The 12,612-nt window shown below is 47.5% G+C and overlaps 1 protein-coding gene across 1 annotated transcript in view; it reads right to left on the reverse strand.

The window, feature by feature from the left end:
• NXPH1 (neurexophilin 1) overlaps positions 1-11,960 on the reverse strand; it is a 374,390-nt gene extending 362,430 nt beyond the window's left edge. Inside the window, exons 1-4 of the mRNA XM_086397628.1 lie at positions 11,811-11,960; positions 5,846-5,958; positions 3,321-3,837; positions 2,300-2,463 (exon numbers count right to left, since the gene is read on the reverse strand). Coding sequence (XP_086253754.1) covers positions 2,300-2,353 — 54 coding nt within the window. The 5' untranslated portion in view covers positions 2,354-2,463; positions 3,321-3,837; positions 5,846-5,958; positions 11,811-11,960. The remainder of the gene's footprint in view (positions 1-2,299; positions 2,464-3,320; positions 3,838-5,845; positions 5,959-11,810) is intronic.
• Between the last annotated feature and the right edge of the window lie 652 nt (positions 11,961-12,612).

The raw sequence follows: 12,612 nt of genomic DNA on the forward strand, positions 1-12,612 counted from the left end.
CTAACTGCCCAATTCACCCTTCTAAATTCATTTTCAAGGGGAAAATCAGCTTCTTGCTCCTCTAGGAAAACAGCTCCGGATTTTACCGACAAATAACCATGGGACTACAATCCCTGGAAACACTGCCTTGGGTCACAGCCACCAGCCTTTTGTTTTTCGTGGTGTGTCTGATTTCTAATCCCCGAAACACAAAACAACTTTAGATCCAAGAGAAAAAGAATGGACTTCTAAATCGCCTTCTCTATTTTATTGTTCACATTTTGTATGGTTTTGAGTGAAACTGGAAAAAATGTCTCCTTTCTCTGTGTTGCCAAAAGGCATTCAGGTAATGAAGTCTGTAACTAAACGGTAATTGAATCAGCATAATTTGCACACTGAATGGTTTTCAAATGCTCCCAGTTTACAATTAAAGGAGAATTAATGCGCTTGTTGTTGAGAACGCAGAGCATTAGAATAAATCCAGCACTGATGTTGTAATGAGTGGAAAACGGTTTAACTGCCAACAAACACATTTAAAATTTAACACAACGTATTGATTTCACTTCTGCTTTTGATAGATTATTTTCCAGACTATCGAAATACTTGCTCCAAGCAATAAACTGCACCACAGCCGCGAGCTTTTGCCGTGCGTTCGTGAGCACATTTCAAGGACGGAGGAACAGTCCGGAGGTTCAGGTCTTGCGTAAAGGTATGCAGAGAGAGGGGCAGGAGGGTTTCCGTGGTAGAGGGAATCCTTCATATTCCCCCTCGGTCGCTTGCACTTTGCGGTCCCTCCCCTTTCTTTCAATAAGCAATTCCTGGGTTTCCTTAGGCCAAACTTTCTGCCCTGCATCTCTAAGCTCTCAATGTCATAGGGTTTACTGGACACAGGTGGGGGCAAGGTGGATTGAAGATGAGAAATGGGAAGGACACTTTTTGCATTCTGTCTGCGTTCCAGCCGGGGAAGTCACAGACTTCGGTGACGGAGTCAGAAAGGCCGTTCTTTAGGATTGGCTGCCCCAGCTTTCACCTGTTTACCCCAAGGTGTCCTGTAGGCGAGGACACTGACGCGCAGCGCCCTCTGGCGTCCGCAGCTGCCATGGTCAGGCGATAAAGGTGCAAAGACATACACTGAAGGTTCTTGGATTCAAGCTGAAACACCCTCACATTCATATTCACACACGTATACTTACACACTCATTAGCATACAGAGAGTTCACGCGACTAGCAGCCCTGAAGTCACAGGCACTAAGACAACGGCTGGGAAACGCTCTCTATTGCAGGGATAGCAACCCTTTTACACCCAGGATTGTGGATTCTGAAGCCCTTGGGATTAAGGAATGGCAATACTCACTCCATTCACTACCAACCCATCGGGTCTCCCCAGTGCTTCTTGCCCCCAGACAGAACACATAGAGCCCTCCGTGTGCTCCTGCGGCCCGGAGGTGGGTTATGGAGTTCCGTGCTCTGGGCACACAACTTCACCAGCAGGATAAGATTGTCCCTGGCCCTCCCTGAAGCCAGACCCAAGAAACTGCGCTCTGGGTCTTGGCTCCAGGCGGTGCCCACAGCTACCAAACTACCCATCCACAACCACCACGGCAGAGTGCTTCCCTTTAAGCCCCCACCCCATGACAATCCCAGTTCCAACAGTGTGCCAAGTCCAGAGCCCAGAAAACTCGGCTCTGGGAGGACTAGGCAGTATTTGCTCCCTGGTGACATGGTCTGCCAGTCCCTAGTAAGGGGCTCAGCACTGGAACTGGGGTACTAGTGGAAAGGAGAGACTGGGAGGAGAAGGAGAGGGAGCCTTTATATGTTTGCTGGAGTATCTCGGACCTAACTCTATCCGAAGGCTTGTGGTCTTCCTATCTGACAGCTATACTTGCCCCGTCTGAACCCCGCAAGCCCAACAAAGTTGCCCGCACTTCTTTACGTGCCACATCTCCAAGCTGCGGGTTAGGCGGATGGATTTACCTTCAAAGCCTCTGGATGAACTACTGAGAGTTCCCTGTCTTCCACCCCTTCTCTTTGCCATCTCTCCCCATAAAGCATCCCGTCCAGCTATCTCCTCGGTTTCTGGGTGTCTAGGGCGCCCTGGACGCGGTTTAGAATCAGGCACAGGAGAGGGTGTATCGGGGCAGGAAACCCCAGAAAATCCCACAGGGATCCGGAGACCAGCTTGCCAAAGTTGTCCCAACACCGTCGCTAGGAACGCCGCTCCAGCTGAACTGACGGTCTCACCCTCCTCCCGCGCGCCCCCAGTTGCCTGGCCTCGCGACCAGGGTGGGATCGAGGGGGCGCGGGATTGGCAGCGACTTACCAAGTAGACGGTGGGCTGCAGGAGGAGAAGCACGTACCAGCACGCAGCCTGCATCCTCCCGCGTCTCAAACTTCCTCGGCGGTGCCTTCGCTGAGTCTTTGTTCCTTCACAAACATAGATCCACCTGACATCCACTTTACAGAGCCAGGAGCGCTCTCAGCAGCCTAGATACAAATGAAATTAGACATCCCATGACCACGCGGGCAAGGTTAGGCTTGGCGACCAAGCAGGGAAAGGGGGTCGTGGCGCGAGGGGTGGACCAAAAAACCCGGAGGTGGGGGAGGCAGGAGAAATGCAAAAGCGAGTAAATCCAGCGCCTGAAACCCGAGAGCGCGCCGTCGTCCGCTGGCAGGCGGGCAGGAGGGTTGGAGGTGGAGGGGTTCCTTGGACCCTGCGCTCCTCGGGTGCGAGTTCGCGGGCGGTGGAGCCGGGAGGTGACGGGGCACACAGAGCCGCGTGCAGGCTGGTTCAGAGCCCAAGCCTCTCTGTCAGCGAGACCTGCCCGCGTTTGATGGCCGGGCGGCTCGGACTAAAGGCGGCGGCTGGTTCTTCGCCAGCCCTGGCAGTGCTCACACACATCCACACCAGCAGAGAGAGAAGGAGAGAGAAAGAGAGAGGGAGAGCGAGCGAGCGAGACTGAGCGAGGGGGGCGTGGGGAGAAGACGGGGTAGGTAGAGCTGACCAGGATTAGGTGCTGGGTATCTCCGCGCGTTTGGTGCGGCGGGGGTGGGAAAAGGGAATGCAATTTTGCATACAGGAAAGCCAGGCTCAGTTTATCCATTCGAGCGCCGGGTACACACAGAGATAACACGCGCATACACACGTACTACTTTTTTCGAGGCAAGGGGCACAGCCAGTTGCTAACTTCTAGAGCGGAAGCCTGCCCGGGTCTGTAAGGGTCACCGCCAGGCGCACTCCGTCTCCCAACCAGTGGCTCTCCTCGGCGCCCCTTCGTGCTGCCCCACCACCCCACCCCGAGATATCCCCCATATCTGTGACTGTGAAAGCGAAGGGTACGTACCGCACAGGACTGGGGGCGAATACAGCGAGCAGGGACCGCTCTGGGAAGGCTCCATGGAGGAGCTAGCTACTCGGGCCTGGCGTCTCCGGCGCCCCGGACATGCCCTCCCTGGCGCTTCATCTCCATGCTCGGGCGCGGACGGGTCCCGCTGCCTCGTCCCCTCGGCGGAGTCGGCGTCCCAGTGCCCGGGTCGCGCTCAGGATTGGTTCCGCGGGAGCCTAGGCTTGGCACAGTTGGATTCACGGTGCAGGAAACTTAAGAGGCGAGAGAGGGAGGGGGAAGTAGAGGAGGAAAGAGAGGAAGGGAGAAAGGGAGGGAGAAAGAGAGGGAGGGTGCGAAGCGAATGCGCCGGGCTCCGGCAGGCACCGGAGGGAGGACGGGACTGCCCGCGCTGGCTCTGGGACGAGCAGTCCAAGGAGCCCTGCTTCCCGAGGCTGCCGAAGGATGGTAGAAGTGACTTCAAGGGAAGAGGCTGGGCAAGTCCTCAGGACTTGAACTTGAGAGATAAGACGCTGGCCTTTCGGAAGAAAAAAAAAAAAAATGCCACACAGCAGGCGCAAGCAGTTGGAGTTTCTGAGGAAGGGGTGGGGCGGCCAGAGCCTGTAGGATCCCGGGTCATCCGCGGCTGCACCTCTCCCCGCGACACGGAGAAGCCCGAAAGCCACTCCGGAGCGGAGTCGCGGGCTCTGGCCGCGGTCCTGCCTGACCGCTGGGGGACGCTCTGGAGCGCGCGGGGCTTCTTGGCGCCGGTGCCCCGGTGCTTTCTCCGCAGGTTCGCCGCTCGGTTCGCCTACCTTCCTGACTCAGGCAATGACCTCGGCACGTGGGTGAACGACTCCTCGGAGACCAACTAGGACCCCGTGCACACAGATCCCGCTCCCAGGCTCTGGGCGGGCCGGGCCCGCTGGGAGAAGTGGCTCTCACGGTGTCTCTGGCGGCCGCAGTGCCCCCTTCCCCCTGGGGGGCTTGAGGAGGACTGCGACTGCCGGAGGAGTGGCGGGAAGCGTCGTGGGGCGGTGCGGAGGGCGGGGATGGGCGCAGGAGGGTGCAGCTCTGCCCGGCCCACCCTGAGCGCCTAAGCGGGGCACCGCGGACCTGTAGCTGGGAGCCCCGGGGCCCGGGCGCTGCGGACCGCCAGCCATTCAGCGCGCCACCGCCGAGAGGACTGGGCGACCTTGCGCTCCACTCCTCGTCGCGGGCTGGGCAAGCGAGAGGAAGGGGTGGGGGGTGGTCTGTGAGGGGAGGTGGGTGATGGAGGAAGCTTGGAGCGTTTGCCACTTCCCTCGCTGCTAATACCTCTTCCTCAACCAGTATTTCCCGGGCTCCGACTCTGCTCTGACTCCCGCTGTCACTGTTTTTCGTCATATCTCCCTTGCTGTCTCTACTCAATATTTTTTCTATCTCCTCTGTTTTTCTTGTACTCTATGCCTGTCCCTCGGTGTCTTTCTACTCCTTTCTGGGTCTTTCTCAGGATTTCTGACTCTCTCCTCTTCTGTATATGTGTCTCTACCTCACCCTTGCCATTCCCTCTCAAACCTTGTCCTCATCTTCTCCCCTTCACCCTGTCCATCGCACTCCTTCAGGCCAGCTTCCACCATGTCCGGTGACATCCTAGGACCAGGCGCTCTCTTGCCAGTGGGGCCGCCAGCACCTCACCTCCTCAAGGGGTCCAGACTCGGTCTGCTAGTCCAAGTGCGGCCAGGGACATTTTTCTTCCTCCTCCCTCGCCTGCTACCTCTGCAAGCCTACCCGTCCCTAGTGCCCGGCCTGGAAAGGTGCACTCTGAAGGATAACAACTGGATATAAGTGTTGGTTTGAAATTTACCTTAGGAACCCTAGTTATTGAACATCAAAATGGAATCGTGATTTTTAATGAGTCTCGGATTGTCATTTCCTGGAGTGTGGCTATTGCATGCCTCGGGCTCTAGTGTTCCCGCTCAGGTCAGTCAGGGCCCAGACACAGTGTACCCTCTACACAAGAGGTCTCCCAGGACTACAGGTTGAGTTCCCCTGGGGAAAGCTGGTAACCCCTCACCTCCCCCCCCCCAAAATAGCAGTGACAATCAGCAGAACTACCCTTTCCTAGAGCAAACCAGGAGGCTTAGATCAGGCCTGTAGTTTAGATCCCTGCTGTAGGACATACCTGCCAGGCACTTCCTGGCCTACACTCCCCCTTCCAAGCTAAAAATAGCTCTTTAAAGAGCAAGCTCTTCTACTCTGGGAAGTTGCACACTGCCTCTGTGACCTCTTGGAATTCATTGGGGCATATGCAGAGTAAAGTGGTGAAGCACATTTTCTAATTGGGACTCTGAAAATGCACTTTTGAAAAAGATACACATTTATATATAGCATGGTTGCAATGTTATCTTGGCTATCTTCACTTACTAGGTTTTTCATGCTCTTAAAAAGTTTAAAGAAGAAAAATAAGCACCCATATTTGAGGCTGTAGGGTCAGAGTAGGGCAAAGGAGGCTTTGTCTGATTTCCCCTTTGGGATTTGGCAACCATCCTAAAATTGACTCCCACCTGTTTATTAGCTCCTAGGCCCTCCCCTGCTGGAACGCGGAGCTGGAGTGAATGCCGCCTGCCTCTGTCCACAGCTCAAGTTCAGCGCCCTTAGTACTGAGCTTGCATCTGACCTTTGAGGAAAACGAGAAAGAATCAGGTCAGCTTTGGGATATAAGTTCTTTTTCTAAACATTACTTCAAAAACATTCTGCCTCCAGGGCCATTTAGCCTTAAAAAATTACTGCTTGTGAAATAGAAAGACTGAAGATGAAGGACCTAAAAATCTCTTTCTGAATGGGACTGATTATTTAAGAAAAGCACCACAGGCGCCTAGTAATGGGGACTGGCCTGACACTTTGTTCTATGACACAGGGTGCCAAAGAGCTTTTTATGGTAATGACCTGAGACCTTCTGCCCTGACATTCAGCTCTCATGGATCCTATAAGACTCCTGGCCTGGGATATGAAACCACAGTGGTTTGTCATTTTTTGTCTCTTTGTAGGAGTCTTCATTTCCTATAGTACTCAACCAGAAAAGGACCCTAAGCTAAGGGTCTGAAAAACTTATTATTGTTTCTGTTAAACCTCTCCAGTTTTAATAAGATAACATTGGTGGGGGTGAGGGTAGGGGAGACAAGGATGGCTGGTTCACCCTTCTCTCCTACCACTTGCTTTAAAAAGAACTAAAAACATGATCTGCGTACACTCTTCTGTTGAAAGTCATATCCTATACTAAAATGCACTCTTAGAATTCATCCACAATCAGCCTTACAAAGATGGAACAAAAGTATGACTATCCTTAAGGAACAGAGTATTCATTCCCTTTTTTTTTTTTTTTCAGACTTTAGTCATGTTGAGAATCCTTTCAGAAATCATTCTCTAAATTTTCTGTGATGCAACCTAATATACATATAAACAGATTGAATTATAGCCACAGTAAAACACAGTCCCCTGCCCTTGGCTTTTTCCCAAGTCTATCTGATCCAATCTGAAATGAATATTATAAAGCAATAATATATATGTATGTGCAAGAAATATATTTTTAGAAGAATTTTTAGAAGCCCAAAAATGGCTGACCTCAAAAAGGAAACAGTGATATTAAACAATTTTCCTGATAATTAAAACCAGAACAAATTAAAATTAGAATTCATCTGAAATAAACTGATAATCCTGTTAACTGTAATTAGCTGTTTTGGTTGATTTGTTTTGGTTCATTTGTATGATTCTCTTTTTCTGAGGGAGAGAAGGAAGACAGGAGTTGAAAGTTTGAATTATCTTGGGGCTGGGGAGAGGAGAGAGAGAGATTAACTTTTAGTTCAATAAAACTCTGCTCTAAAATGAACCTGTCTTAAAAATGCATGAATACCATCATCTTTTACCCAAATCCAAGTAAATATGTTGTCATGAATCACCCAGCTATAGGTGATAAAATCACCCAAATTTTATCACTTTGTACATAGTAAGTCCAGTGTACCTATTTTTTCCCCTAATAGTGCTAAAAACTTGAAAAGCATACATTATCCATCTGCCTTGACCTGGTATTCACCTGTGGCATGACCTCGGGGAAGTACTTGAAGATTCCCCTGGCCTCAAAGTAGTGAAAGTGTTAGTCGCTTGTCATGCTCCACTCTTTGCGACCCCATAGGCTGTAGCCCACCAGGCTGCTCTATCCATGTAATTCTACAGGCAAGAATACTCGAGTAGGTTGCCATCCCCTTCTTTGGGGATCTTTCCCACCCAGCGATTGAACCCAGGTCTCCTGCATTGTGGGCAGATTCTTTACCCCTGCACCAGCTGGGAAGCCTGGCCTCAAAACCCTCCCCTATATAATGAGGAAGTAGGGTTAGAGGAGTCTGAAGTGCCCTCCGGTTCTAAAATAACTTTATTCAGTTTCTGTATGATAAAATGTGAAGCCATCGCAGGTTTACAAAATTTATTTCACAAATAACAATTTTATAATGTATTATGGTTTTCAAAGATATTAATAATTTAAAAGAATATACTCTGTTCAGTGCATTTCAAAGATTTTAAGTCTAGTGTGTTTGTGAGCTTAAGGCCTTTTGGGGCATTTCTTCTCTGCCTCATCCTCATACCCTTTCTCCTAGGTCAAAGGTCAGCTCTATTGCATTAATTACACAATTTTTTCATATAAATTGTTCTGCACATGTTTTTGATGTCATTGATTTATAAGACTCTATACTGAGAGTGGCACCTTTATAATACATATGAATATTTGTTTAAAAGACACAAAGTCATTTCCACTACTTTTGCAGAATTCCTGAATGTCACTCAGAACAATTAAACACCCCTAGACCCCTCCACACCCCAAGCTATTTTGCTAAAGGAAGGAAGTATCATTTGCAAAGTGATTTAATATTTGAATGTAGTAGAATTTGGCTAATAACTATGAGGCATGTGTGCTAAATTACCTTTACAAGGATGCTTTAGTAACAAGATCACTGGACTAAAGAGAAAATAGCCATCAAGCTCTAGAATTTAAAAAAAAAAAATAAAGGGAATCAAAAAGCTTTAAGTAGAAGGCATTTTTTTTTTAGAGGTAATTTATATGCTCAGTCTTTGTATCCATATTTCATTTATTCTGCTAGGTGAGGACACAAGGTTCTCAAAGGTAGGGTAGTTTTAATTATACTCATGGACTTTAAAAAGAGAATAAACGCAATAAGAGAAACTGCAGAAAATCAGCATTAAAAAGGCAGTTGGTTGTAAAAGATGGGAAGATTGGGGTCATCGCCCAAAAATCATAATTAAAATTTTAAAAAATACTGTGACTAAGCAAACCTTTGCATTATAATCTAATTACTGAAACTCTTCATGGTGGGCCCTCCAGAGATTATTAATTGCCAGTTCCCTAAAGCTGAATCAGTAAAGATAAAGAACTTGATAACCAATGTTCTGTTAATAAAGTGAAATACAGCATATGCTTTCAGCCAGGAAGAACAGCAGGACTCTGAACCACGTAGGGATGGAAGAAATTATGAGGAAAAAACCTGCAAGCCCTGTGGTTACCTGAAAATCAGAAGCAATTCTGAAAAGTGCATATTTCATCTCCATAATCTAAAGTACATGTATATTTTGAAACATATGTTTTTTTCAGCTTTCTTTCTGATTTGGCAATATAAAGACAGAACTTAAAAATAAGGTGATTCATACAGGCAGGGAACAAATGGTTCCTTCAGCCCTAAGATCAAAATGATAAGAATGCCTTGGATTGGACAGCTTTTAAATAAGAGATATCTCAGGGATGCAAAAACTCTCAGTTTCCCTTTTTAACATCAAATTAATGAAAACAACTACACCAGAATTTCACCATAATTAACTTCAAGGTGATGCCATAAAAATCACATCATGTTACATTTTTCTGCTTCTCCTGGGTCTAATAATAAAATGCTTTTTGATAAAATTCAAAGCAAAATGGTCTAACATCAAATTCTGTATGAAACTGGCAGCAACAAGCTCCATAGTTTCAATAGGATTATAATGCCTACCATTTACTGAGTGCTAGGGACCATACCCTGGCTTTTATTTACATTATCTGTTGCTTCCCTAGTGATTCTGTGAGCATCAATCTGCAATTTAGTTTTAAAGGGAAACCTCTCAGATTAGGTAAGATCTCACTCTTCACACCAGTTCTCTGTGGAGGCCAACTTAAAACAAATCTCAGCATCCTTGGACCATTCATTCCCATTCCCTCCATCTTGTAAGTCTCTTCTCTCCTCAGTACCACCACTCTCTCTCCAAATTTTTCAACTAATCCTCTAACCATTCCTTCTCAGATTAAAAGTGAAAGTGTTAGTCACTCAGTTGTGTCTGACTCTTTGTGACCCCATGGACTGCAGCCCGCCAGGCTCCTCTGTACACAGAATTCTCCAGGCAAGAATTCTGGCATGGGTGGCCATTTCCTTCTCCAGGGGATCTTCCCCACCCAGGGACTGAACCTAGGTCTCCCACATTGCAGGCAGACTCTACCAACTAAGCCATCAGGGAAGCTTCTTCTCAGATTATCTACATGCAGTGCATCTCAGGGCTCCATCCGTAACTCTCTTTTTCTCTTTTCACTCTGATTAGACAATTCTTCTTATTTCCACAGTTTCATTTATTACTTGACACTCAATGACCAACAGGTTCATAAATCCAGCTCTGATATTTTTCTTGACCCAACTATTCAATTGTGTATATCTCCATTTAGATGTACTAGGAAGGCAATGGCACCCCACTCCAGTACTCTTGCCTGGAAAGTCCCATGGACAGAGAAGCCTGGTGGGCTGCAGTCCATGGGGTCGCTGAGGGTCGGACACGACTGAGCGACTTCACTTTCACTTTTCACTTTCATGCATTGGAGAAGGAAATGGCAACCAACTCCAGTGTTCTTTCCTGGAGAATCCCAGGGACCGGGGAGCCTGGTGGGCTGCCATCTCTGGGGTCGCACAGAGTCGGACACAACTGAAGCGACTTAGCAGCAGCAGCAGCAGAGATGCTTAGAATTACATGCCTAAGCTGAACACATTATATCACTATGTTACATGAGTATCCTGTTAGATGTGGAATAGATTCTGGAGTTCTCTACTAATAATATGATTAAATACAATTAAGATACACGCCCTTTGCCAAGTGACCTCACAGTGAAATGGAGGAATATACCTCTCCATATGTGCAAGTTTTTTGGGTTTTTTTTCTCTTTCCTTTCTTTCTTTTTTCCCTTACTTCCTGGGAAATCCTTCCTTAGGATTCCTTTTAATCCTAATCAGACTCTTCAGGAGGTACAGCATGTTCCTACCTGATCCTCTAGCCACCAGAACAGCAGATAGCAGGTAAAAGCTGCACCCTTCAGTCCTGAAGGATGGGTCCTAAAATGAATAAACACATTAAGCAGACCAGACTCTGATTTGTGATCTGGATCACAGCCACCAAAGCTGATGTATAGACTCTTGAGGATTCAAAAGTAAGAAATAAATGTTTGCTGCTTAACCATCAGTATTTGGGGATTATTTGTTGTACAGGATTATCATGGCCAAAGCTGACTATTTGGTGACGCCGCTGCTTTACTGGAAAACCTAAGAACCAGATGTCTTTTGCCATCTTTTTGTTTCCTACACATCAAAAATAAAATTACCAGCACCTCTCAATTTTTCACCTAATTATCTCTTGTGTCTCTCCTCCTCTGTTTCTGCTTCTACTACGGACTCCGTTTCCTATCATCAGTCACCTGGTCTATGGCAGTGGCCTTCTAATTGATCTCATTCTTTCGAGCTTCCGCCTCCATACAGATGCCCTCCTCCATGCCACCTGAACTACAAAGCTACAGCAAAAATGTGTTCACATTACAGATCCATTTAAACCTCACAGCTTCCCACTGCTTACAGAACCAAGTCAGACTCCTCAGCTCAGCACAAAAGTCTGCTTTTGAGCTGGCCCCTGTCCACTCATCTGTCTTCAGCTCCTGCCTGGCCCCTGCTTGACTATATACTTTATATTCATCAGTTACAGGATCCTTAGAGCTTCCAGATACCCAACTGTAAGTCTCAACCTGGGCCTCTGCACCTTCTTCCCTTTGCTTTGAATTCTCTCAATTCAACCCAGGCGATGCTAGTGGTAAAGAACCTGCCTGCCAATGCAGCAGACATAAAGAGATGCAGGTTCAGTCCTTGGGCTGGGAATATCCCCTAGAGGAGGAAACAGCAACCCCCTCCAGTATTCTTGCCTGGAGAATCCCATGGACAGAGGAGCCTGGCGGGCTATGGTCCATAGGGTCACAAAGAGTCGGACACAACTGAAGCAACTAAGCCAGCCATTCAACCTCTAGGTGAACTCCTAATCTCCCTACATACCTCTGCTCAGAGATTACCTTTCATCCGCTCCACTTTTCTCAGAGATCCAAGCACAAAACTGGTTATTAATCATTTACACCATGCTGTTTAAGTCTTCTCTACTGGACTCTGCCATTCACTTTTGTACCCCTTGCCTTACCTTGAACTGGATTGAGTTGAACTTTGAGCCACATTTGGAAAGCACAGTGTCTGGAAAACAGCCTAGTGTCCCTCTTGCAAGAAAGCACATCAGAGGCTCTGCAGTAGCAACTCTTTATCTATGAAGTACTCAAATAGTGCATAATTAGAAAAGGTTTCAGGCAAATCCCAGCCTGGTGAAATGAGTAAACAGAACAGAACCAGGGTGGGAGGCTTAGGTCAGAAGAAGCTCCCTCACCCTCAAACACCTGCAAATACTCTTCTCAGAATTAGGGGCTAAATGAGAAATTTAGCCTGAATGGATTACTCTACGACTGACCCTTCACATTCAGTAACTCTTCTCATTTCCAGGGCCAAGAAGGACATGATACCAAAAAGCCCCCAGATGTCGCTAAATTCTAGTTTCATCCTGCATAAGTGCAGTGCAAATCCGTATTACATTCTAGTACCATCAGACCCTGCATTACCCCTCCACCTTCAGCACCAGGTAAAAGAGGGAAGGTGACAGAGAGAGGGGAGCTCAAGAAAGGAACGTGAACACCATGATCACAACTACCACCAACTCTGGATCTGGTGAATGGGATTTGGACCCATTAACAATAAGAGGACTCTAGGCTTTATGATTCTGTGCTTCTGAATGAATCTTTTTGGTGGAAAGGAGAACTGTGTGGCCCATGGTCAAGAAAAAAAAAAAAAACACTAACACTTTCTTATCACAGTTACATTCCCAATACCATAGACACCTGTGGTTCCTGGTTTATGATCTCTGAGGTCTCATTAAGTACTCGAATCATATTTTCATC

This window comes from Bos grunniens, chromosome 4 (genome assembly GCF_055505025.1).
Source record: "Bos grunniens cultivar Pamir isolate PY7600 chromosome 4, Bosgru_T2T1.0, whole genome shotgun sequence".
NCBI classification, from domain to species: Eukaryota; Metazoa; Chordata; class Mammalia; order Artiodactyla; family Bovidae; genus Bos; species Bos grunniens.